Source organism: Gorilla gorilla, chromosome 1 (assembly GCF_029281585.2).
Source record: "Gorilla gorilla gorilla isolate KB3781 chromosome 1, NHGRI_mGorGor1-v2.1_pri, whole genome shotgun sequence".
In the NCBI taxonomy this organism is placed as follows: Eukaryota; Metazoa; Chordata; class Mammalia; order Primates; family Hominidae; genus Gorilla; species Gorilla gorilla.
The window spans coordinates 21,769,506-21,797,464 of record NC_073224.2 but is presented as its reverse complement, the minus strand read 5'-3'; the positions used below and the strand labels follow the sequence as shown (position 1 = coordinate 21,797,464).

The 27,959-nt window shown below is 40.0% G+C and overlaps 1 protein-coding gene across 3 annotated transcripts in view; it reads left to right on the top strand.

Annotated features, from left to right (window-relative positions):
- The window catches only part of PCNX2 (pecanex 2), a 344,391-nt gene that overhangs the window by 258,240 nt on the left and 58,192 nt on the right, over positions 1–27,959 (top strand). For all 3 annotated transcript variants that reach the window (XM_063707871.1, XM_055372884.2, XM_004028606.5), the window contains exons 24-25: positions 12,364–12,422; positions 15,173–15,388. In XM_063707871.1, the coding sequence (XP_063563941.1) occupies positions 12,364–12,422; positions 15,173–15,388 (275 nt within the window). The remainder of the gene's footprint in view (positions 1–12,363; positions 12,423–15,172; positions 15,389–27,959) is intronic.

Genomic DNA, 27,959 nt, shown 5'->3' with positions numbered 1-27,959 from the left:
GAGTTCTTCTATATTATCGTTGATTTTCTGTCTGGCCTTTTTATCAGTTTGTTAAGACATGGGTGTTTAAGTCTCCATCTATAATTGTGGATTTGTCTGCTTTTTCAGTTCTATCAGGTTTGGGTTCACGTATGTTGCAATTGAGTTGTTTGACTTATGCATATTTAGGACTGATGTGTTTTCTTTGTGGATTAACCCTCTTTTTTTTTTTTTTTTTTTTTTTTTTGAGACGGAGTCTCGCTCTGTCGCCCAGGCTGGAGTGCAGTGGCGCGATCTCGGCTCACTGTAAGCTCCGCCTCCCGGGTTCACGCCATTCTCCTGCCTCAGCCTCCCGCGTAGCTGGGACTACAGGCGCCCGCCACCACGCCCGGCTAATTTTTTGTATTTTTTAGTAGAGACGGGGTTTCACTGTGTTAGCCAGGATGGTCTCGATCTCCTGACCTCGTGATCCGCCCGCCTCGGCCTCCCAAAGTGCTGGGATTACAGGCGTGAGCCACCGCGCCCGGCCGATTAACCCTCTTATCATACAATGTTCGTTTCTGTCTTTGGTAAACTTCTTTGTTACGGAGTCTACTTTATCTGATATTAACAGCCATTTCTGCTTTTCTTTGATCAATGTTTGCGTAGTATATATTTTTCATTTTTTGTTTTCAGTTGGGCTGTGTTACTATATTTGAAGTAGTAATATTTGAATTTCTTGTAAGTAAGAATATTTGAATTTCTTGTAGGCAGCATAGGTCATAGTTTTTAATCTACTTGCTAATTTGTTTTGGTGTATTTATGTTTGGTGTAATTATTGACATATTAGGGCTTATATCTGTTACTAATGTTTTGTTTTGTTTGCTCTGTTTGTAATTTTCGTTTGTTTTTTCCTGATTCTTGTATGTTTCTTGAACATTTTTCAGAATTCTATTTTGATTTATTAAATAAATAATATATTTTTGAGTGTATCTTTTAGTGTTTGCTCTAGGTATTACATTATATATAAATAATTGTTCAAAATCTACTGGTACTGTCATTTTACCTGTTCAAATGAAGTGTAGAAGTCTTTTCATGTCCCTTTAGCTTCCCCTGCTTGTACCATGATGTCATGAATATTTTCTGTATGTACACTTAGAACTATATTGACAACTGTATAATTTTTGATTCAGACATTAAGCATAATTTAGAAGACACATGAGGAGAAGGACGTCTATTGTATTTACCCATACTTTTGCTTACTGTGTTTTTTCTTCCTTCCTGATGTTTTAAGTTTCACTCTTTTCTTTCTTTCTCTTCTTTTCTTTTCTTAGAGGACATTATTTACCTATTATTTCAGGGTAGAACATCTGTTGACACATTCTCTTAGTTTTTCTTCCTTTGATACATTCTGTTAGTTTTTCTTCCTTTGAGAATGCCTTGGAATGAAATTTTCTTCATTCCAAAACAATATCTTCACTGTATATAGGAATCTAGGCTGACAATTATTTTCTTTCAGCACTTAAAAACATATTGTGCTATTTCTTCCTGACCTCTATGGTTTCTAATAAGAAATCTGCAATAATTCAGAATTGTTCCTTTTTAGATAAGGTGTTTCTTTCTTGTTGCTTTCAAGAGCTTTTCTTTGTGTTTATATTTTGGAAGCTTGACTATAATGTGTTTTGGTGTGAATTTCTTCAACTTTACTTCCAACTTCTCTCCTTCTGGGACCCTGATTTTGGTTCTTTAATTACAGTCCCATGGGTTTTGGAGACTCTGTTCATTTGTTTTCTTCAGTCTGTTTTCTCTCTGTTGTTCAGATTGCAGACAGCAGTCTGTTGTTCTGTCTTCCAGTTCAATGATTCTTTTCTCTTCCCTTCATTCTGCTGTTGGGGACTTTATTTTTAAAATTTTAGTTATTGGCCGGGCACTGCAGCTCACACCTGTAATCCCAGCTCTTTGGGAGGCCGAGGCTGGTGGATCACTTGAGCTCAGGAGTTCAAGACCAGTGTGGCCAACATGATGAAACCCCATCTCTATTAAAATACAAAAATTAGCTGGGTGTGGTGGCACGCACCTATAGTCCCACTTACTTGGGAGGTTGAGGTGGGAGAATCACTTGAACCCTGGAGGTGAAGGTTGCAATGAGCTGAGATGGTGCCACTGCACTTCAGCCCAGATGACAGAGCAAGACTCTGTCTCAAAGAAAAATTAGTTACTGTATTTTTCAGTTGTAAAACTTTTATTTGATTCTTCTTTATTTATTCTATTTCTTTGCCAAGTCTTGCTTTTTTTTTTTTTTTTTTTGCTGAAGGTCTATTTTTTCATTTATTTCAAGTGATCTTAATTGCTCATTGAAACATTTTTATGACGGCTAATTTAAAATATTTGTCAGATAATTTCATCATCTCAATTTTGGCATCTATTGTCTTTTAAAATTCATTTTGAGATCTTCCTGTTTGTTTCTGATTGTAAGCAGTTTTGTATTCAACTCTGGACATTTTGGGTGCTATTATGTATTATGAGCCTCTGGATAATATTTACACCTTTGTTTCAGCTAGCTGTTACTGACACCATTCTGGCAGGAGAAAAGGGGTTGCTGCTTTGTTACTTTCAGATGGGGTTAGAAGTCCAGGTTCCCTACTCAGCCTCTATTGACTCTTGAGATGGGAGAGGGTGGAAAGTTTCTTGTTATTGCTTGATAGGGGATGGGAGTTCAGATTCCCCACTAAGCCTTTATTGATACTTTCCTGAATGGGAGGGATAGTGGTACCTCATTACTGCTCCCCATGTGGCCTCCTTACCCCGGAAAATTATGAAAGTCTGAACTCAGTCTCTTTTGACACCATCTCAGCAGGAGGGGAAGGGGCACCTCATTATTGCCTGGCAAGGGAGGAAGTCTAGGTTCCTCACTCAGTCTTTGCTGGTGACACAGGATTCTTTGGGAGGCCACTTCACCAGGCTGTGCCCATTCAGCCCAGCAGGCTGTGCTTGGTTTGCACTACTGGCCTGGATCCCATATCCTGGGTAGAATGGTGAGGGGTGTGTGGGCAAGTGGGTGTGAGGTCTGACCACAGTGCACAGCCAGGCACACAGGCTGCTGCAGTGGGGCTGGGCAGGCAGCTCCAGATGCCAGCACAGATGCCTCCTTCATGTGAGGCTGCAGCTGGACTAGGCATACCACAGGCAGCTTCTGCCTTAAGTGCCCTCGCTGGATGAGGGGAATATGGTGGCACCTAAAAACTCAGAGATGCCAGCAACCAGAAAAAGCCCCAAGGGGGTGTTATAGCTTTGTCACAGCTCTGGCTCAGGAAGCCTGGAGGTCTGGGCCCCCAGAAGGATCACAGCTCTTCTTTCCCATGGTCCAGTGAACAGGAGCATGTCACTGCCCACAGCTCAGTGAGCTGGTCAGAGATGTGTGACAGTGCTTTTCACACCTGCCATTTGGCGGGTCCCAGGATTTTGTCCTGTGTCTGAGAAGAATGAGTTTATGTAGACAATCAGAGACTGAGTAAGGCAGAGAAGAGTTTTACTGAGTGACAGAACAGCTCTCAGCAGAAAGAGGACCCTAAGTGGGTACCCCCTACCCAAAGGTGGGTAGTCCCAAAGTGTGGCTGAGTCCAGGGTTTTTATGGGCTCGGAATGGGGGAGTGCATGCTGATTGGTCAAAAAGCACCATTCAATTGGCTGAAAGGCATGGAGGAAGTTCTCACTGCAGTTTGGGGACTTTATCTAGAACTGGCAGCTTGGTTTTCAGGCTTTAATTTGTCTTTGGTTTGAAGGTTGCGTTTCACCAGGGACCCACCCCTATCTGCCTAGGAATTTGTCTCCCTTCTGCTGCTATCACTGGTACAGGTAGGCATAGGGCTATGGTTTTATCTGTGGTATTTGGCTGTTACAGAGAGGTTATGACCTACAATTTTCTGTCTTTTTAGGCTGTGCCTTTCCTGACTTTCAGGCTAGACAGATCAGGGGTTTGTTGATGCTTTTTTTTTTTTTTCTTTTGCTTCTGTAGGTGTTTCTGGGCTACATGAGGCAAAAATAAAAACAGAGAAACTCACCACAGTGTTTTTCCTTGGATCCCATAATGCCCAGATGCTCTACTTTTTCCTTTTACATTTCAGAAGGTGTTTTTATTACATGTAAAATCCAGGGTTTTCGTTGTACCAAGTAGAGGAATAAGGAAAAATACACCAACTCCATCTTTCCAGAAGAATACAACCAATCTGCATGTATTCATTGTTTTTATTGGTGCTTAGCTTTCTCTACTGCAGTTTCATATGGTATGATGAAAACATAATATTTTGGATACCAGTATTCTGTATAGGGTATTCTTTCATTGCAGGCCTCAAATAGACTTTCAGGAAATAGACTTTTACAATAACATTAGGAGGTAAGAGAATTGCCTCATTATGCCCATATGGCTGCCTGTGAGCACACATGTATGTTTACACAGAATCTTAGGAACTTCACCTTGAGGTAGGCTGAACACAGTGTGGTTGCCGAGTGTATTTTACAGTTTATCTATAGGAGAATAGAAGAAACCAGAAAAGCATTGAGGGAATGTAAACAGAGAGAAAAAATGTTGATTCAGACCCTGTCATGAAAAGATCCTTGTGGAGAGAGTGGTATAAAACTCAGCAAGCTTTATAAACATAAAATGTTTATATTTTATTATTAAACATTATATTAAAAATGTATATGTTATATACATTTGTATATATTAAAAAGACTAAAACTAAAAAGTTGTATAACTAAGACTAAAATTCACAAAGATCAGAAGACTTCTACACAGCAACAGTGGAGTAATATGTGGTTGTACTCCTATTTTTTCAGTATGGCTGACTTGTATTATCTTTTCTTTATGAAAATCTGGTTTAGAAGTTTTCAGTTCCAGAGATGTAGCAGACTAGATAATCTCAAAACTTTTACACCTGCTAAAAGTATCAAAAAATGATAGATGGTAAAATTCCTCCTAGATACATGTTTGAGCATAATAATAAAGTTAGAAAATTCCCGAGGGCTAGAAAGAAAGAGGGAGCAGAAAACAGCAAAACCCATTATCACTGCCTGGGAAGAATGGGGTGGGTGGTTGGTCGGGGCTGTGAGTCTCAGTAACATAGGGACTGACATTTTAAAATCTATGCCAGGCTAGGTGATGAAGCGTTAGTCCTACAGAAGCAGAAAGTTTCAACTAAGACTTCCACATAAAGCTGGAGCCCTGAAGGTCTTCCCCATCAGTGTAGAAGTGAAACACCCAATACAGAGAAGGAACAAGAAATCTCAACTGGTCAGAGAGAGGGAAGAGTGGGGACAAGTCTCCATTGTGAATGGACAATACTAATCTTTTGTCACATGCGGGCTTGGAGTTCAAAACTATACTACCCATATTTGGAAATTGTCACATTGAGAAGTTAACACAAAAATGGTACTGGTGTGTAAAACCCCTAGAGGTGCTGATGAAGCCAGTGTAAAATTATTCTTAAAGGACATGACATATCTTCAACTAATTCCACAATAAAAACTGACTGGAAAGGAGCTCTCAATCCAGTACTACGCAATACAAAAGAAAAATATTCATTGTGAACAAGAACCAGGAAATAAAATAAATAGCAGATTTCGACTCTCCAAAACTAAAGATAAGTAAAGAAATAATCATATATATATTTAGAATAAAAAGTTGTATAAGAAGAAATAAAACTAAAAGGCCAAGATGTTATGAAGAAAAAGACAAATTGGAACAAATGGCTTATAAAAATAAATGCATATAGTCATTAAAATGTATACTGTAATAGACAAGTTAAATAGTAAATTAAACACAGCTAAACTAGAAAGCAGTCAATCTAAGAAAACTGGCCAGAATGCAGCAGAGAAAGATAAAGAAATGGGAAATATTCCAGGGAGGTTAAGAGACTTAGAGGACAAAATGAAAGATGTCAACTAGATGTCTAGAAGTTCCTGGAAGAAGGCATAAAACAAATAGGGAGAAGCACAGTTTTAAGAGAAAATAATAGACAATTTTCAAAATTGATGAAAGACATGAATCCTCAATTTCAGGAATCTAGGTCATGACCATAATAAACTAAAATAAATTCACATTTCTACACAAAATAGTGAGGTTTCACAGCACTAATATCAAAAAAGATCTTTAAAGTATTCAGAAGCAACAGAAAGAATGGATACTAATTAATAACAGTATGTATGACCAATGGAATTCTACACAGCAACAATGGAGTAATATGTAGTTGTACTCCTGTTTTTCAGTATGGTTAACTTTTATTAGCTCTCTTTTCTCTCCCCTACTCTCATTCTCTCTCCCTGCCTCTCTTTCTCCTTCACCTTTTTTCCCTTTTTTAAAACAATAATTCTCATCAAATGTGTATATTTTTGTATGTTTGGTATTTATTTAACTACTGATTCTTTTTGTTTAATAATTACAGGGCTATTCTTCTTCGTTGTTGTTGTTGTTGAAGACAGAGTCTTGCTCTGTCTCCCAGGCTGGAGTACAGTGGTACAATCTTGGCTCACTGCAGCCTCGCCTCCCAGGTTCAAGAGATTCTCCTGCCTCCGCCTTCTGAGTAGCTGGGATTACAAGGGTGTGCCACCACACCCTGCTAATTTTCATATTTCTAGTAGAGACAGGGTTTCACTGTGTTGGCCAGGCTGGTCTCGAAACTCCTGACCTCAAATGATCCACCCACCTCAGCCTCCCAAATTGCTGGGATTACAGGCATGAGCCACCGTGCCCGGCCTCTTCTTTTGTTTTTATTCTGGAGTTACTTTTAGTATTTTACAGCTTTACAGGGGATTACCTATTTCATTTATGTTTTCAAATTTATTGGCACAAAGTTGTTCATAGTATTGCCTTATTATTTCTGATTCTGTAGAATTGTCTTTATAATTTTATAATCAGACTGTAGTGTAATGTGTTTAAAAATCAAAGAAACAATACAATTAGAAAGCATAATAAACTATGAAGATGGAATATGACCAAATACATCTGCCTGGACACCCAGTGAAAAGACATACCTTAAATATGGTGACTTGGAACAGCTGAAAATCAAAGAATAAGTGAAAGCATTAGGCAAGTGCAAACAAATTAAAGCTACTGTTGTGGCTTAATATTGAACACAGATGTATTTGGGGCAAAAGCCATTAGGATTAAAAACATTTTATAATGCCAAAGACTAAAATTCACAATGAAAATATAAGCTATGAATATCAATGCATTAAGTCACATAGCAAAACTTATATGGAAAAAAAAGGAAATTTTATTTAAAAAATAGAAACACATTAGTGGTAGAAAATGTGACTCACTTTTCTTAGTTCATGACCCATCAAGTGATCAAAAATTAGATAAGCATATAGAAGAAATAAATAACATAATGTAACTTCAATATATATTACAGAATATATACACACATGCACAAACACATATACATATAGAAAATGAAAACAACCTTTTCAGGTGCCCATGGAATATGAAGAAACACTGATTATATATTAGGCAATTAAAAAGGAGCTCACTTTCATAATTCTTACAAACTACAATAGTAGTTCAATTTCTAGTAATAACATGCTAGGTGTTTACAACCAATTTTCCCTACTGAGGGCAGCTAAAGAAAACTGGGTAAAATACAAAGAAAAGGGCTAGGTGCAGTGGCTCATGCTCGTAATCCCAGCACTTTGGGAGGCCGAGGCAGGTGGATCACCTGAGGTCAGGAGTTTGAGACCAGCCTGGCCAACACGGTGAAACCCCATCTCTACTAAAAATACAAAAATTAGCTGGGCGTGGTGGTGCATGCCTGTGATCCCAGCTACTCGGGAGGCTGAGGCAGGGGAATTGCTTGAACCCAGGAGGCGGAGGTTGCAGTGAGCCAAGATCGCACCACTGCACTCCAGCCTGGGCGACAGAGTAAGACTCTGTCTCAAAAAAAAACAAAACAATAACAACAAAAAGAAATATAAAGAAAAAACCAACAACACTTTCTTTAAACTCAAAGTTGTTGGTTGCTCAAAACCTTCAAAGTACTGAAAATTCAGATCAAAATCCAGTAGAAGGAAAGCACCCAACACTCATAGCCATTTTTATTCAAGACCATCTGCCAAACCTGAAAAAAGAAACAGCCAAACTGAGCTATGTTTGTGGTCTTGTAGGGCAAATGTATGAAAAGTCAAAACCCAGGCCCAGTAAGGCTGGAGGTCACCTGAAGTCCCTGACCTGAGGCAGTGCTCACCCTGATGGGTGTACAGCAGTATGTCCTCAGGAAATGTCTTGTGCCAAATCATTCTGAGCTGCGTGGTGACAGCAGAGTGCCACTGACTTTGCAAGAGCTAATACGATTGTTAGTAGCAGCAGCAATGAAGGGCGGAAAAACAAACCTAGCTGTACCTTGTGCATATAATCAATTTTAAAGGAGACAGTACCCCTGTATTTAAACTCTGGCTGCTTTTTCATTGTCCAGATTTCTTTAAGGTTGGCCTGCCTATGAATAGAATTACAGTCTATTTTTAACTCTGTCTTGGATTTGCTATATGAACAGACTCCCACCAAACTTCTCACTCCGGCCAGCAGTATTTCCTCACCAAAAAATAAGGCAACTTTTACCATAGACTGTGTGTACTGACAAAGGGGAATTTGAAGCATTATCAATATAGAAAATTACTTTTAAATTATTTAAGTTGTTCAGATGAAACTGAGAGAGAAGGTGCTTGACCTAGAGAGACTGGCCAGGGGGTGGAAAGGCCAAGTTTGAAGGGAAGAAGCCAGCTCTGCTCTCTGCATTTTCTATTAACATAAAAGAGGGGTGCTTCTCAGTAAGTCAGCTTCTCTGGAGAGTCCTGTAACACGACTCTTGTTCTGTAGTGCTCAGGACAGCATTAGCCAGCAATGCACAGTGACTTTGTCAGGCAAGTGCTAGGAAGACCATGCATGCAGACGCATGCCTAATGTGTACCAGGATTGCATGTTCCCACTGAGATTGGGGAGTGAGCTATAAGCCCTGTTTCCTCTTTGAGCTACAGAGCTGATGTTCATTTGATTGGACAGTTAAGGCAGAAATCCAATTACTGAGCTAATTAGCACCTTTGAGGGGTAAGCACCAAATTTACAGGAGGAAAGCACTGGAGAAAACTCAAATTACCCAGTGTGGCTGACAGTCCACCCTCTTAGAGAATGTGTGGAGAGCCAGAGGTCCTGGGGGTACACGGCAGCTTAACTTAGTTATTGCTCATCAGAATTTAGACTGTGTTCTATAGGCTTCTGAAAAGATAGCTTTCCAGTGAACATAGTTTTAGAAGGTGTTTTAGTTCCCTAAGGAGTTTAGTAAATGATTTTCTTTTGTCTTAATCCTCCTTTAAAAATTGTTTATTCTGCTGCTTGAAAATTCCATTTGTGGTAGGTCTTAAGGTGAAATTAAAATTCCATTTAGGGACTAACTATGCAGACGTGGGATTTCAGCCTTCATTAGAAAGAATGTTGTTGTTTGCTGTATTTTCTGCTACCCTGAGATCTTTCGTTTTTCAAAGCTGCTATGAGAGTATTTGTAAGGAAAACTAAAGCTGTAATAGAACAGCATACTTGGGTTCACAGCCTTTCTGAAATGTAACACGGTATTTCTTCTCTCCAATCCATCCGTAGCATCACAGAACTCAACAGGATCTTGCCTAGATGGTTCTCAAATGTCTAAGACATACACGAAAAGAAAGAATACTTTTTTTTCCTGAAGACAAGCCTTTTCATTTATTCAAATTATAGTTCCAACCAAATATCTTTTTATCTGTTTTGATTCCCAAAAGACAAGTTCACAAAAGAAGGCTGCATTCTTAGGTTTCTTCTTAAGCACCATTTCTGACAAGTGCTTTTCATTTATTAAATTATACAGAATATGTCAATGATCATGTTTAAACATAAGCCACATATGCAGCATTGACTGGCAGCTAGTCTTGTTTCTTCTTAGCAAATATAAGGACAAGAACTTCAGAAGTAGCCTTATCTTTGACCATTCAATAATTTATTCTGCAAATATTTATTGAGTGACTACTATGTGCCAGTTGTGAGCAACAAACTTACTCTCATGGTACTTAGGGAGGGACTGATGTAAGAGTCAGATATCATCAGATAATTACACAAAGAGATGTATGATGTGGTGTAAAGTAAAGGCTCCTAAGCCAGCCTCCCTAGGTCATATTCTGGCTGTGCCACCTGTTAGATCTGTGACCTTGAACACTCTATTTAATTTCTCTGTGCCTCTGCCTCATCCGCTGTGAGAATGGGTATAATGAGTACCTACCTCAGAGGGTAGTTTTGAGGCAATAATAAGCTAATACATATAAAGTACTTAGAACAGGCACATGACACAAGCAAGTGCTACATAAATGTTAGCTGCCATTGTTGTGATTGATGTTAGCCTTGACAGGTGCTCCAAAAGAGAGGTACAGGTACAACGCGTGAAAGAGAACATGACAAAGGAATCTCAAGCAGCACAGGAGTCAAGTCAGCTTCCCTGAGAAGGTGATACTTGAGCTGAGACTTGAAGGATGAGAGGAGTCAATGAGGAAAAATGAGTGGGAATGGAAAGGGATCCCTAAGTAGAGGGAACATTTGCAAAGGATACTGGAGAGGAAGGAATGACGGGACTGAGAGGTCTGGGCATGTTGAAGGGGTGGAAAAGGAAAACCAACAGGCTTGGAGGAAAGAAAGCAAAGGGTGGAGTGATAGAAAAGGCAGGAGCTGGCCAGGCGCTGTGACTCACGCCTGTAATCCCAGCACTTTGGGAGGCCAAGGCAGGTGGATCATGAGGTCGAGAGAGCGAGACCATCCTGGCCAACAGGTAAAACCCCGTCTCTACTAAGAATACAAAAATTAGCTGGGCATGTGGCGCGTGTCTGTAATCCCAGCTACTGGGAAGGCTGAGGCAGGACAATCGCTTGAACCCAGGAGGTGGAGGTTGCCATGAGCCGAGATTGCGCCGCTGCACTCCATCCTGGCAACAGAGCGAGACTCCATCTCAAAAAAAAAAAAAAAAAGAAAAGAAAAGAAAAGAAAAAGAAAAAGCAGGAGCCAGATGTGTTCAAGACCAGGCTTTCTACAATTGTCAGTGGGACCTTCATTATGCCCAAATCCTTAAGTAAACCCTATGTGTGGTGCTGATATATTTGTGGAAGCCGTTTCTTAATGGCGAATATATCAGATTTAACCATATGAAATTGCCATTTCGTAGGTGATAATAAACAGTTGACTATCGTCAATTTCATAGGCCTGATGTCAATTTCATATTTCATTCTTTAAAGACCGCCACTCATTGTTGGAAATAAAAGGACAAAGGTAGGCTGGCATAGCCTCTCCAAGAGAGCAGATCGCTGCACTTACAAAGGGTTTTGGGGATGTGTGGAGTCCAAGGACTGGTGAGGTTTTGGAGGCATACATGGGTTGACGGCATCTGCATAGGTGGTTACTTGAAAAGCCTGTTATTCATCAGTTGCCCCTCAAGTCTGCAGTGAGTCGGCTAACTCTCAGAAGCCAGGGGTTGTCATGGACTGGCTGCCTTACAAAAGCTGTGCACTGAGGGGTGTTTACATGATGGAATACGTTCAAAGCTGGTTCTAGTGGCCACTTGTTACCATGGCTGCAGATGATCCGAGAGCTTTCATTCTCATGGTTCAACCTAAGAAACGTCTATAAGAGTATACCCGACTCTTGAAAGCACGTGGTGGAGACGTTGACTACTCACCACCATTTCCTGAAATCAATTTGAAGAGAAAGATACCTATGTGGACACTGTTCTTAAGTTCTGAAAGTGGGTGGCATTACATTGGCAGTTTAAACACTTGCTTTTTTTTTTTTTGAGTCTTGCTCTGTCACCCAGGTTGGAGTGCAGTGGTGCAATCTCGGCTCACTGCGACCTCGGCCTCCTGGATTCAAGTTCAGCCTCCCAAGTAGCTGAGATTATAGGAGTGTGCCACCACACATGGCTAATCTTTTTGTATTTTTAGTAGAGATGGAGTTTCACACTGTTTGCCAGACTGGTACCAAGCTCCTGACTTCAAAGGATCCGCCTGCCTCAGCCTCCCTAAGTGTTGGGACTACAGGCATGAGCCACCGTGCTCAGCCTAAATACTTGCTTTGATTTTGCAGATCTGGTGCTCCAAATTGATTAAGACACAAGACCGTTCTCTCCAAATCAGAGAGCTACTCATCTCTCCCCTCCATGTGTTTCTTGTACTGTTCCATTTCTTTTCATGAGACTCCTCTCTTCCTGCAGTGTGGTAAAACTACAGCAATCGTCTTAACCTGTGAGATCTGTCACCTTTGCATTTTCCACTCATGCAGCTGGTTCTGTAAAACAACTCTTCCACTTGGGGGGATCTAATCATGACCTTTTACCCTTTTGTGGCCTCTTCTAGTACAAGGCGAGTGGATAATTCCAACACAAGACTGGCAGTCCAAATTGAAAGAGATCCAGGTAAGAAGATCTCTTCTCTCTTTTTAAACTATTTATTGTTGTATGGATGGATTCTCAAAAGGAAGAATTAAATACTCACTCTGTACTCATTGTGGAGACAATGCACATCTTAGTTAATATGCTGACCGTGGAATAAAACTGTGCAGGTAGAGTGATCAAGCAACCTGATTTGGTTTGACAATGCATTGCTCCGCTGTTAAGAATTGATTAGGACCTTGCTCAGTATTGGATACCCCTGTTAATCAAGACATTTTAGTTCGTGTGCAGTAAACCTCAAACACAGACTATAAACCTTGAGATTCGTCTTTTAGGAAAAAAAAAATTCTTTGGAAAAACATCAGCATAATAATATCCTTAAAGGCAAAGCATTCCATGATCCAGGATCTAGAAGGTTTCAGAAACTTTGGTCAACATTAAGCTATGAAAGGATGTACCTGCTAGAAAATTATTTTACTTTTTTCTTTCCATAATCAATCTCCTTTTTTAACCATTCTATTTCTTCTTTCCTCATATTAGAATGCAAATTTTAACTGTTCTCTATTTTTATCCTCCTCACTCCCTTCTTTGTGACCCAAAATCTGTCTAGGAACAATTGTATCATGCTCATTATCTATATTTGAATTGCATCTACATGATTAATTTGAAATCAGAATTCAAAATTTGAGATACCTGGAGAGAGAGGCTTATTTTTTGTTGAACTTTATGTCAGTACAATGAGGGAGGAGAGGTACTGATATCTCTGAGGTGCAGCTGTGGGACTGTGATGTTACAAGCCTATTGATACAAGGCAGAGGGACAGTTTCCCAAGCACATTGTGCTGTTGGTTAATCATAATTGCTGTCTCATTTTAATCTAATTATGCAAATGTGTGGTCAATGTGTTCTAAAAAGATGCCCTGAGTTGAATCTCTACTTTTAGTGATTTCAATTGTTTTGTTTTATTTAAACATTGGACAGTTTGAACAATTAAGCAAAGGCTAATTCTCTCATTCAGGCCTTTCCTTTCCAAGTGCCAGAGACTGAAAGGTGTCTTTAATTAGTGTCTCAGGATGCGTGCTGCTTCATCAGAGAAAAATGAATACAGTGCAGGTCAAGGAGGCTTCATCTGCATAGAAGATTAAGCATACTGATACTTTATTAGACTACATGGCATGAGTCAGCCCACAGAACAGTTTCTTTCCATTAATCATAATTAAGTTATAAATGCTCTAGTTTTGATTCAGCTTTCAACTGTCATGAGTGGCCAGCAAAGATACTCATAATTTGATAGTGTTATTCTGTAGATTTCTTAGAGGTGGATTGGTGATCTTCCTTATGTAAGCGCACTTGGGGCATCTTCACCTTCTTGTACCACTCCCTGCCTTCCGCACCCTGATTGTGCCCCAGTTCCCATGGATACAAAGCAGGGATGCTTCGGTCAGATCTGCAGTCTTCATCCCTGTCCTCCCCGATTGTCTGTCTCCACTCAAATAGACGATCCAGGAGGGAGCATTGGGTTTTGCTTTAGGCATTTCCTGTTTGGGACAACTATGCCTATGGCTTTCCAGAGCCATAATTTCCTCTCCCAAAGAAAAGCTAATCCTAGAATAAAAGTCGTGAACGTGAACATTTTTCCTAGGCTTCTCCCAATGCTTACTCCACCCACAGGACCACAGACCAGGAAGACTTCCCATGTTATCCAATCTTCTCTTTAAAAAATCTTATATCCCTCATCTTGAGAGATCCCATGAAAGGAGGGAAAAGAGTCAGGGCTCAGCAGGGAGGATACAGGAAATGCACTACGCACTCCTAATTTCACCCCCACTCAACACGCACCCCTGGCTGTCCACTGGGAAGCAAGGTATTCCATCCTTCCATCTCCTTTGCTGCTTCCTCCTTCACCCTTCCTTGGATGTCATTATCCACCCAATTAAAATGGCCAAAGTTAAACAAACAAGCAACAATGGACAATTCCAAGTCCTGGCAAGGATGCAGAATTAGAGCTCTCAATCACTGCTGGGGAAATGCAAAAAGGGTACAGCCACTTTGGAGAACAGCAGTCCTGCTCCTAAGCATTTACTCAAGAGAAATGGGGAGAGTCATATTCACACAAACTCCTGTTCATGACTCTTGGTAGTGGTTTTACCCATAATCACCAAAACTGGAAACAACCCAAGTGTCCTTCAGCAGATGAATGGATAAACAAACTGTAGCACATGCATACAGAGGGATACTACTCAAAGATGAAACAGAACACACTCATATATACAACAGATGAATGCATTCTTCTAAGCGCTGGTTATATGACTATGTGCATTTTTCAAGACTCATAGAATAGTACACTAAAATGGATGAATTTTACCCTACACAAATTATTCTTCAATAAACCTGAATTTTTAATTTATATATAGTTTAAGAACAAATGGTATCCATTTATATATAGTATAATAACTTATATGTTATATAATATGTCAAATATGTATTTGTATTTAACAAATAATACTAGCAATGATTGTTTGTATTATATATTATAGCACATATATATAAATCGATGCTGCTTATTGCCTATAAATTATACAGAGAGAATATCGAGGGAAAAAATTGGAGGGTCTCATATAATCCACTAAAATGTGGGAAGAACAGATCTTTCCTCTTTTATGTATATAAAGAGTCTGATTTTACCCTTAATCAGATGACAACTCACTGTTTCCTAGGTCTGGATACACAGCAAGGAGTAGGCATTCACTGATCATATTTCTTGTCTGCCTTTAGGGAATGATGACAACAATCTCAATTCCATTTTTTATGAACACTTGACAAGGACCCTCCAGGAGTCCCTCTGTGGAGACTTAGTTCTTGGTCGTTGGGGCAACTACAGCTCTGGCGATTGCTTTATTTTGGCTTCAGATGACCTCAATGCCTTTGTTCACCTGATTGAAATTGGAAATGGTCTTGTCACCTTTCAACTTCGAGGACTGGAATTCCGAGGTAAGAATTTCTTCATTGTAGAAACTGTTGAAAGTTGGTTGCTTGAGTTAATTATCAAGCAAAACTTTAGGAAGAAGTCACTGTTAAACAGAAAAAACTTAATGTCTTCCTACTGAAAGAGAGCTTGCCACCACTACCTTGATATAAATAAACTACAGTCATCTGAAGGAATAAAAACATAAAACATAGAATGGCATGTAAACTTGTGGATTAGCAAACCAGGACATTGGTTTTATTAGCAAATCAGGATATTGATTTTAATCCTTCTGGGAAAAACTCAGAAGCCACAGGAGGTTGTGGGGAACATCATTTGGGGCTCCAAATGGAGTCAGTCCGACCTTGTTCTGTGGGTCACAGGTGTTGGGATCTGTTGTGTGCAAATCATTTAAGGTCTTAGAGCTTTTCTTTCCTATCTGCAAAATAATAATAATGAGAATGGCTGCCTTATAATGTTGCTGTGTGGTTTAAATGAGATCATGTAGAAGGCACTTCATGAATCCTCATTGCTTTGTGGTTATTGAGTCTGCCTGAATCTTGAAAGTATAACCCCAGTTTTCCCGCAAATGAGGAGCTGGAGTTATGCGGGATGCAGAAAGTGGCATAAGTGATGTACCTGTTGCCTTCTCCTATGTTGTTTATTCCTTTACTCATTGCATGTTTTCTGAACATCTCTGTATCAGGCAGTGTTTCAATACTGGAGATGCAATGGACACGTGACATAAAAGAGTCTTATCACCATGAAGCTTACCCCCAGTGAGAGACACCTAAAGTAAACAAGTAAACAGGCAAACTTATTATAGCTTGGAGCAAGTGCTATGAAAGAAGTAAATAGGGTTCTGGAACCCAAAGTCACTGCAGAGGATGAGGGTGAGGAGGTGCCACGTTCAATGGGATGGTCAAGGAAGGCCTCGAGAGGAGAGCAGGAGGAAGAATGTCCCCAGTGCAGGAACTGATACCTGCTAAATGCATGAGTCAGGCAGCATCTCAGAGCATTCCTGGCATCTGGGAGGACTCAAGTGACTAGGGCTGACCAGCGCTTGTGGCAACTTGACATGAGGCAGCTGGAAGCCCAGTAATGTGAGATCTCCCCGCCAGTGTCAGGGACTCTATGTTATTCTCTGTGTTATGGGGAACCATGTAGGGACTCTGGAGGAGGGAATGGTTGACCCTCTCTACACTTTAAGAGATTGGTCTGGTGGCTGTGTGGAGAATATACTGGGGGAAGACAAAAGTAGAAGCAGGGAAACCATTTAGGACTGCATTGTGGACACCCAAGCAGATGATGGCACAGACAGGGAAGTGCCCAGAGACTGGGAGGTGGAATCAGACGGGCTAGCTGTTAGGGGTGAGTGAGAGGGGAGGCTCTGTGTGCCCCCCAAGTTTCTAGATCGAGTGTCTGCATGGGCAGAGGTGTGTTTACTAAAACAGGGAAGCCTGGAAGGATTTTTTGGTCTGGTGGTGGAGGCATTCAGGTGAATGTGCAAGTAGCTAGTACATGCAGTCTCTTAGTTATTCAGGAGGCATTTATTTAGCACTGATTACATGTCATGCGCTAGTGTACGTACCAAGAATACAGAAGTGAAGCCCCCACCTTAAGATGCTGGGAGCCTCACAGAGAAGACAGGTATGGAAGGAGCTCATGTGAAATGAGTATGGCATGAAATGAGTGTTATGACAGTGTCCTGCAAGGGCCATGTTAAGGACCAGAGGAGAGGCACTGGTGTCAGGTTGGAGTCTGGGTCAGCTCAATGGAGGAGAAAGAGGAAGGGCCTTACCTGCTAAGGAGCAGCAGATGTGATGACAAAGAAGCACCAAGTCATCCGATGTAGTTCTCAGCAGGTAGTTTGGAAGTGGTTATAGGTAATGCTAGAAAGGTGAGCAGGAGCCAATTCATACCTGTTCAAACCCTCACTGTGACAAAAGGACATCTTTTACCAAAAACAAGTTGTCAATTTTTCCCAGATTGAACACCATTATCTAAAGATGATCAGTTATCTCGGTTCTTTGGATGAGAATCTCTAGCATTAGTTTTGTGAATATCCATGCCTTTTCACATTCCTAAATAAATGTATACGAAATATTTTTTTTCTAGAGTGGTAGGTTCTGTGTTTTAGGTGTGCATTCCGTGCACTTTTCTGAATTTTAAGAATCTAATTTAGGGGGCTTAGTTTGGAGAAGGTTATTGAACAGGGAACTAGTGATAAAACTCTATAGAGTAATCACAGAAGGGATATTTCCCCTACATTTAGCACAGATGCCAGAAAATGTCACGAGAGATGGTGGAACTAAGTGTCTTCAGTGCAATAATACAATAGAACTGTCCTGCTCTCTGAATTTCTGAATCTCAGCTCTTTTGAGAGCTTTTCTTAAAAGTTCTTTTATTTTAGTATATTCCTTTTTAAATATAATTTCAACTTTCATTTTAGATTTAGGGGGTACATATGCAGGTTTGTTACATGGATATATTGTGTGATGCTGAGATATGAGGTATGACTGGTCCCATCACTGAGGTACTGCTCATAGGACTCAACAGTTTTTCAACCTTTGTCCCCTTTTCTACCTACAATGTCTACTAGTCCCCAGTGTCTATTGTGCCTTCTTTATGTCCATTAGTACCAAACGTTTAGCTCCCGTTTATAAGTGAGAACATCTGGTATTGGTTTTCTATTCCTGCATTAATTTTCTTAGGATAATGGCATCCAACTGTATCTACGTTGCTGCAAAGGACATGATTTTATTTTTCTTTATGGCTGCATAGTATTCCATGGTGTATATGTACCCCCATTTTCTTTATCCAGTCTACTGTTGATGGGCACCTAGGTTGATTCCATGTCATTGCTATAGTGAATAGTGCTGCAGTGAACATATGAGTGCATGTGTCTGCTTGGTATAACAATTTATTTTATTTGAGTATATATACCCAGCAATGGGATTGCTGAGTGGAAAGGTAGTTCTGATTTAAAGTGCTTTGAGAAATCTCCAAACTGCTTTCCACAGTGGCTAGACTAATTTACATTCCCATCAACAGTGTATAAATGTTCCCTTTTCTCTGCAGCCTCACCAGCATCTATTGTTTTGTGTTTTGTGTTTTTTGTTTACTTTTTAATAATAGCTATTCTGATTAATGTGAGGTGGTATCTCATTGTGGTTTTGATTTTCATTTCTCTGATGATTAGTGATGTTCAGCATTTTTTTCATGTGTTAGTTGGCCACTTGTATGTCTTCTTTTGAGAAGTATCTGTTCATATCTTTTACCCATTTTTTAATGGGGTTATTTATTTTTTGCTTGTTTGATTGTTTAATTCCCTTATACATTCTGGATATTAGACCTTTGTCAGTTACATAGTTTGGGAATATTATCTCCCATTCTGTAGGCTGTCTTTTATTCTATTGATAGTTTCTTTTGCTGTGCAGAAGCTCTTTAGTTTAATTAGGTCTCATCTGCCCATTTTTGTTTTTTTGCAATTGCTTTTGAAGACTTAGTCATAAATTCTTTCCTAAGGCCCATGTCCAGAATAATGTTTTCTAGGTTTTCCTCCTATAGTTTGAGCTCTTACATTTAAATCTTTAATCAATCTTGGGTTAATTTTTGTATATGGTGAAAGGTAGGGGTCCTGTTTCATTCTTCTGCACATGGCTAGCCAGCTATCCCAGCACCATTTATTGAATAGGGAGCCCTTTCCCCATTGCTTATTTTTGTTGACTTTGTCAAAGATCAGATGGCTATAGGTGTGTGACTTTTTATTTCCGGGTTTGCTATTCTGTTCCATTGGTCTATGTGTCTGTTTTTGTACCACTACCATGCTGTTTTGGTTACTATAGGCTTAGAGTATAGTTTGAAGTTGGGTAATTGATGCCTCTGGATTTGTTCCTTTTGTTTAGGATTGCTTTTGTTACTTGGGCTTTTTTTTTTTTGGTTCAATATGGATTTTAGAATAGTTTTTTTCTAGCTCTGTGAAAAATGACATTGATAGTTTGATGGGAATAGAGTCTATAGACTGCTTTGGGCAGTATGGTCATTTTTTTTATTATACTTTAATTTCTGGGATACATGTGCAGAACATGCAGGTTTGTTACATAGATATACACATGCCATGATGGTTTGCTGCACCCATCAACCCATCATCTACATTAGGTATTTCTCCTAATGCTATCCCTTGCCTAGACCCCCACCCCATGACAGGCCCCAGTGTGTGATGTTCCCCTCCCTGTGTCCATGTGTTCTCATTGTTCAGCTCCTATGTTGATCCTTCCAATCCACGAGCAAGGAATGTTTTCCCATTTGTTTGTGTCATCCATAATATTTTTCAACAGTGTTTTTGTAGTTCTCTTTGTAGAGATCTTTTATCTTTTTGGTTAGATGTATTCTTAGGTATTTGTGTGTGTGTGTGTCTATTGTAAATGAGATTGTGTTTTTGATTTGGCTCTCAGCTTGAATGTTACTAGTGTGTAGGAATGCTACTAAGTTTTGTACATTGATTTTGTATCCTGAAACTTTCCTGAAGTTATTTTATCAATTCCGGGAGGCTTTTGGCAGAGTCTTTTGGCAGAGTCTTTAAGGGTTCTCTGACTATACAATCATATGATCAGTGAAGAGAGATATTTTGACTTCTTTTTCTATTTGGATGTCTTTTATTTATTTCTCTGGATTGGCTGCTCTGGCTAGGACTTCCAGTACTATGTTGAATAGGAGTGATAAGAGTGGGCATCCTTGTCTTGTTCTGGTTTCAAGGGGAATGCTTCCAGCCATTTGTTTGTCATAGATGAGTCTTATTATTTTGAGGTGTATTCCTTCTATCCTTCATTTCTTGAGGGTCTTTACCATGAAGGGATGTTGAATTTTATTGAAAGGTTTTTTTCATGTCTAGTGATATGATCATGTGGTTTTTGTTTTTAATTCTGTTTATGTGATGAATCACATATATTGACTTGTGTATGTTGACCCAACCTTGCATCCTAGGAATGAAGCCGACTTGATCATAGTGAATTAACTCTGATGTGCTGCCTAATTTGGTTTACTAGTAGTTTGCTGAAGATTTTTGCATCTATATTCATCAGGGATATTGGCCTGTCATTTTCTTTTTTTGTTGTGTTTCTGCCAGATTTTGGTATCAGGGTGATGCTAGCTTCATAGAATGCATTAGGGAGGAGTCCCTCCTCCTCAGTTTTTTGGTATAGTTTCAGTAGAATTGGTACTAGCTCTTCTTCTTATGTCTGATAGAATTCAGTTGTGAATCCCTCTGGTAAGTTTTTTATTACATATTCAATTTCAGAACTCAATATTGGTCTGTTTAGGGTTTCAATTTCTTCCTGATTCAATCTTGGAAGAGTGTGTGTTTCCAGGAGTTTAGCCATTTCATCTAGATATTCTAGTTTGTATGCATAGAGGTATTCATAATAGTCTCTGAAGATCTTTTGTATTCTTTTAGGATCAATTGTAATGTCATCTTTGTCATTTTTGATTGATTGTGCTTATTTGGATCATCTCTCTTTTTCTTTGTTATTCTAGTTAGTGGTCTATCAATCTTCTTTATCCTTTCAAATCAACTTTTGGTTTTGTTGACTCTTTGTATGGATTTTGGGGTCTCAATTTTGTTCAGTTCTGCTCTGATTTCAGTTCTTTCTTCTGCTAGCTTTGGGGTTAGATTGTTATTGTTTTTCTAGTTCCTTTAGGTGTGATGTTACATCATTAAATTGAGATATTTCTAACTTTTAGAGGTAGGCATTTAGCACTATGAACTTTTCTGTTAACACTGCTTTTACCACATCCCAGAAATTTTGGTATGTTGTGTCTCTGTTTTTATTTATTTATTTGTTTATAAGACAGAGTCTCACTCTGTTGGCCAGGCTGAGTGCAGTGGCACAATCTTGGCTCACTGCAACATCTGCCTCCCAGGTTCAAGTGATTCTCCTGCCTCAGCCTCCCAAGTGACTGGGTTTATAGGTGTGTGCCACCACACTCAGCTATTTTTTATATTTTTAGTAGAGACGGGGTTTCACCATGTTGGCCAGGCTGGTCTCGAACTCCTGACCTCAAGTGATCCGCCTGCCTTGGCCTCCCAAAGTGCTGGGATTCCAGGTGTGAGCCACCATGCGCAGCCTGTTTTTATTCATTTAAAAGGATTTTTTTTTTCATTTTTGCCTTAATTTTGTTGTTTACCCAAAAGTCATTCAGGAACAAGTTGTTTAATTTCCATGTAAGTATGTGGTTTTAAGAGTTCTTCTTGGTATTGATTTCTATTTTTATCCCACTGTGGTCCAAGAATATGGATGATATTATTTCCATTTTTTTTTAATTTATTGAGATTTGCTTTATGGCTGAGCATGTGGTTGATCTTGCAGTAAGTTCCATTTACAGATGAGGAATGTATATTCTGTGGTTGATGGGTGGAGTATTCTATAGATTTCTATTAGGTCCAATTGGTCAAGTGTCAAATTTAAGTCCAGAATTTCTATGTTAGTTTTCCGCCTCGATGATCTGTCTAATGCTGCCAATGGGGTGTTGAAGTCCTCCACCATAATTGTGTATTGTGTGGCTGTCTTAGTCTTTTCGTAGCTCTATAAGTACTTGTTTTATGAATCTGGGTGCTCCAATGTTGGGTGCATATATATTTAGGATAGTTAAGTCTTGTTGAATTGAACACTTTATCATTATGTAATACCCTTCCTTGTCCTGTTTTACTGTTGCTGGTTTAAAGTCTGTTTTATCTGATATAAGAACAGTGACCCCTGCTCCTTTTTTTGATGAAAGCTTTTCAGTTTTTTCTGGAATTTAAGGTAAAATCTTTTAGAGCTAACCTAGTTGAATTATGAGAGGTAGTTTCTATCACAAGTTCTGTGCCATTTTTAGCTTCTTTAGCAAACTTAACCAATCTTTGAGTTTAAAGGGTCCAAGTTAATGAGATCTTAGAATTTTGCAGTGCTTTTTCTGTCTGTCAGCTCCTCATCACAAGCAGCGCTTCTTAATCTAGCACAATAAATGTTCTGGTCTCATCTTAGATCAATTATATCTTGAGGCATAACCAGCCACCACAGAACTTCGTGGTTTAGGATAGCAGTGCTGTACTATTTCCCACTGTTGCATGGGTTGGCCAGTGGTTCTGCTGCTGCTGTCACCTGGGCCACTTGAGCAGTTTCATTCAGCAGGTAGATGAGCCAGGCTGGGAGGTCTAGAGGCTGGCTGCCAAACTTGGAGCCTTGTGTCTCCTCCATGGTACCACTCAGTCTCCCAGAGGCCAGACTAGGCATCTTCACAGCCAGGTGGTGTTCGGGTTTGAAAAGGGGATATCTGAACACTTCAAGGATTCTTACAGCCCAGCTTCCTGGACAGGCACCATGTCATTTCTGCCACATTCTGGTGGTAAAAGCCATTCCCAAGGACAGCTCAGATTCTGGTGATAGAAAAAGTGGTTCTGCCTCATTTGCACAGTGGTATGATTACAGGGAGGCATTATTTGTCAATATTACAACAACATACCAGACTCCTTGAACTTCATCAGATGAAATACAGAAGGAGGCTCAGAACTGACAGATGTAGCCATCCCCAAGATAGAGGCAGAGATTATGTGAGACTAGACTGCCCAGGAGGATCTCTGCTATTGCTCATTGATATCCCTTCTTCCTGCCAGCCACAGTAGGAATATAACCTGGCTATAAGGGCCACTTTGGCACCATAGCAATGTCTTGAGAAAAAAATGATAGTTCCCTTGCTCCAATACCACTCACTCTTAAACAATACATTTTTTTAAACCCAGTTCAGTTGTAGTTGGGGACATGGGACTTTAAAAGAGCACATAGCTTGACAAAACCTAAATTATGCTTTTATTGTGGGAAGAATCCAGTTAACCTAAAATGGCTGTTCTGTTTTATGTCTCTTTGCAACATATAGTACAGTATTCCTAGGGAAGGTCTGTTTCATTTTACCTCCATGGATATTTTTTAGAGTTTTCTTTTCAGCATTTTCCTTTTCAGTTTCCTGTTTTCCAAAATAATGGCTTTATTTTGGTCAAATTTAATCTACTTCACCCCAACCTGAGGCAGTCAATATATAGATGGGCTTGTTCTCCCTCCTGAAGTCTACTGAAGCCATCAGTGGAAACATGAAATGTTCACAGGATAGATTCTGACTTTTTCTCAGAAAATGAGAAATACACTCCAGAGAGGAGGCAAGCTCCCCAAGGCTGTGGACCAAGAAAGTATCCTGTCTTCCTCTCCCTGAAAGGTATGCATTTGTGTCAATAAGAGTTCTTGGTTGTGAGCTACAAAAATCAAATCTAGCTAACTTAAGTAGAAGAAGGATTTGTTGGAAGATGTTGCAAAGGGCACAGACTTCTGAGAAGGCTAGCAAAGCAGGCTTTGCAGCTATTGGACAAGGGCCAAGTCTAAAATCACACCACAGCTGTGAAGGAGTCACTTCTTGGCTGTTGAATCCAGACACTGGCATCATGTCATTGATACCATGAGCCTGGACACTGGACACTGCTACTGCCACCGCAGCTGCCCCCAGAAACTGGATGAACACCTCCCTTCCAGAATGCATTCCACATGACCCTGCTTCTTTGTGTCTCCAGCTCATTAGTCAATGTCTGATGTGGGTTTAACAGATTCACAAAGCCAAGATTTCACTGTGTGCTCTAGATGGAAGGGAGCCTGGGAAAGAAAGTGTCTGACTCTCTAGTTTCTATAATGGGAGGTGGTGACTGCCTATCCCTGAGAGTCACAAAATGGGTAGATTAATTGAAGTAATGCTAGCTGCTGTAACTATTAGGCCCCAAATTTCAGTGGCTGATGCAACAGATGTCTGTTACACATTCATGTAGAGTCCAGTCAGTGAGTGGAGGTAGTGGGGAAGGGGATGGTTTCATTCTGCACTACCAAGGATTCAGGCAAATAGAAGCTCCACCTATTTCCTAGCACATTGCTTTCAAGACCACCTTGGACTTCAATACCAAGCTGGCAGAAAGTGGAAGATTGCATGGAAGATTGTTATGAGCTTGCCCTAACAATCTTCCCAATGATTGGGATACATCATTTCCTTGTACATTCTGCTGTCCACGATTGACATGACTACAAAAGAGGCTAGGAAATGCTATCTAGCTGAGTACCCAGGAGAAAAAGTAAAAGGCTTTGATGAACAAAAAATAACTGGGGTAGTTCTGGTGCAGTACAAAATTGCCCAAACCTAGAATAGGGACGTAGATCTTGGATAGCCCAAAAGAATGATCAAGGTCCATGGCACATCCTATTTCTGTTGTCTGGTACCATAATGAATGACTGATACAAATTCTATATCAAGAATACAAATAGGACGGGTGTGGTGGCTCATGCCTGTAATCCTAGCACTTTGGGAGGCTGAGGCGGGTGGATCACCTGAGGTCAGGAGTCCAAGACCAGCCTGGCCAACATGGTGAAACCCCATCTCTACTAAAAATACAAAAAGCAGCTGGGCATGGTGGCATGCACCTGTAATCACAGCTACTCGGGAGGCTGAGGCAGGAGAATCACTTGAATCTGAGAAGTGGAGGTTGCAGTGAGCCAAGATCACGCCATTGCACCCCAGCCTGGGCGACAAGAGTGAAACTCCGTCTCAAAAAAAAAAAAGAAAGAATACAAATGAGGAAGCCCCGTTTTTCTATTCTATCCTTTTGGCTCATATATTCCAGAATAGAAATAAATTATTTTCTTGTTAACGTAAGAAAACAGGATTGTAGTGCCCCCACTGCTCTTGAGTTCATGAGTATTACTTGCATCTACCTAAATGGGGAGCCTGTCAGGGAAACATTCAAGAGTGGAAAGATTAATCATTGGCTTTAAATCTAAGCCAAATTACAACAAAAGCCAAAATTGATAAATGGGATCTAATTAAACTAAAGAGCTTCTGCACAGCAAAAGAAACTACCATCAGAGTGAACAGGCAACCTACAAAATGGGAGAAGATTTTCACAACCTACTCATCTGACAAAGGGCTAATATCCAGAATCTACAATGAACTCAAACAAATTTACAAGAAAAAAACAAACAACCCCATCAAAAAGTGGGCGAAGGACATGAACAGACGCTTCTCAAAAGAAGACATTTATGCAGCCAAAAAACACATGAAAAAATGCTCACCATCACTGGCCATCAGAGAAATGCAAATCAAAACCACAATGAGATACCATCTCATGCCAGTTAGAATGGCAATCATTAAAAAGTCAGGCAACAACAGGTGCTGGAGAGGATGTGGAGAAATAGGAACACTTTTACACTGTTGGTGGGACTGTAAACTAGTTCAACCCTTGTGGAAGTCAGTGGGGATTCCTCAGGGATCTAGAACTAGAAATACCATTTGACCCAGCCATCCCATTACTGGGTATATACCCAAAGGACTATAAATCATGCTGCTATAAAGACACATGCACACTTATGTTTATTGCAGCACTATTCACAATAGCAAAGACTTGGAAGCAACCCAAATGTCCAACAATGATAGACTGGATTAAGAAAATGTGGCACATATACACCATGGAATACTATGCAGCCATAAAAAATGATGAGTTCATGTCCTTTGTAGGGACATGGATGAAATTGGAAATCATCATTCTCAGTAAACTATCGCAAGAACAAAAAACCAAACACCGCATATTCTCACTCATAGGTGGGAATTGAACAATGAGAACACATGGACACAGGAAGGGGAACATCACACTCTGGGGACTGTTGTGGGGTGGGGGGAGGGAGGAGGGATAGCTTTAGGAGATATACCTAATGCTAAATGACGAGTTAATGGGTGCAGCACACCAGCATGGCACATGTATAAGTATGTAACTAACCTGCACATTGTGCACATGTACCCTACAACTTAAAGTATAATAATAATTTTTAAAAAATCTAAGCCAAATTAATAGATAATGCATGTTAGAAGGCCAATGGGGGCCATCAAGTTCAAGGGTTTTCAAAAGAAATGGAATCTGTTGGATCATAAATCCCATTTAACCATCATTTGTGTAGGTAGATACAGAAAGATGGGAAAGTGAGGGTTGATTATCCATTTCTGCTCTTCTTTAGTCAGTCAAGTGACCTAGGCTGATGGGTTAGTTTATTTCTATGAGAAGAGGAGAAAAATGAATAAGGAATCACCGTGCTGCCAACAGCAGGAGCCAGGCAACTTGAAAATACTGTCTGAAGAGGTGAAGGATCAAGAATAGGAACAGAAAGCAGAAGGCGTTGGAGGGAGTTTCTTGTGAGAAAAGCAAACCCAGAGAAATGAATAGGCTTTCCTGAGGCTTACAGCAAGTTAGAGGTAGAGCTAGTCAAACCCGCATGGCTGTCTCTTAACCAGGACTGCCCCTTCCACCTCACGATTTCACCTTCTTCTTTCATTCCTCCTTTCAGGTATTTGTTTGGAATTTGTATCATAGTGTTTATTTAGTTCATTAAACGTGAAATAACTGGGGTATAATTCATTTTGTCACTTGCATAGCCCCTTGAAAAGTCCATATCTTTTTTCACTTAGGAAAACTCCTCACTTTCTATCAGGATATACAGAGCATCACTAGGGACTTGGCCTGTCAGAACCTTGATTTCTTCCTTAGAGCCTCAGTGTGATTCCTAAGTTTCTTCCCAGCTTTGACAGTCCATCAGTTCATGAGATAAAAAAGAATTCCACCACAGGACATATTTAGGGGAAAGTTGAACTTCTCCCTGTTACAGTGTGAAGATAATTCCCTCCCAGGGAGGAGATTGGATATAATTGATATAGCTCCCAGGTTGGGAGATATACCATGACTGGAGGCCATGGCTGGTGTCACAGAAGTTGAGCAACTACTGGATCCCTGCTAGAACAAGAAAGGCCAGTGCGCCTTAGTATTAGTCTATCAGCTGGGGATAGGATTGGGCTTCAGAAGGACCACTGCAGAGAAGAAGCAGAATGGAGGAATTTCAGGCAAAGGAAAGAGGAGGGCTTGCTACAGTGGCAAGTGAGGGAATCCAAAGGGCTGGGATGAGGCTGGCAGGTTGAAACCCATGGTTGTTCATCCACAGAAGTGGAAGAGAAGAGAGAAAATATGGCACAGATGCAGGTAGGGGCAGATGTTACAGAGATGGAATGGGGAAGAATGAAGGGCGTAGGGAAATATACAAGTTGAATATTCTTTATTTGAAATACTTGGGACCAGAAGTGTTTTGGATTTTGAATTTTTTTGATTTGGAATATTTGCCTATACATAATGAAATATCTTGGGGACGGGACCCAAGTCTAAACACAAAATGCATTTATGTTTCTTATAAACCCTATATCCATAGCATGAAGGCAATTTTATGCAATATTTTTAATAATTCTGTGCAGGAAACAAAACTTGTGTACAATGAAGCATCAGACAGCAAAGGTGTCACTGTCTCAGCCACCTGTGTGGGCAATCTGTGGTTGTTTGGAATCACCATCATTCCTGACTCTGAATTTATGTGCTACTGATAACCATTTATTTTCTTATAATTATTCACACATAAGGACTTAACAGTAAAAAATGTGACACACCATTAATATAGTGAATAAATACTGTGTCTGGGGTAACTGTGCAGTTCAGTGACATCA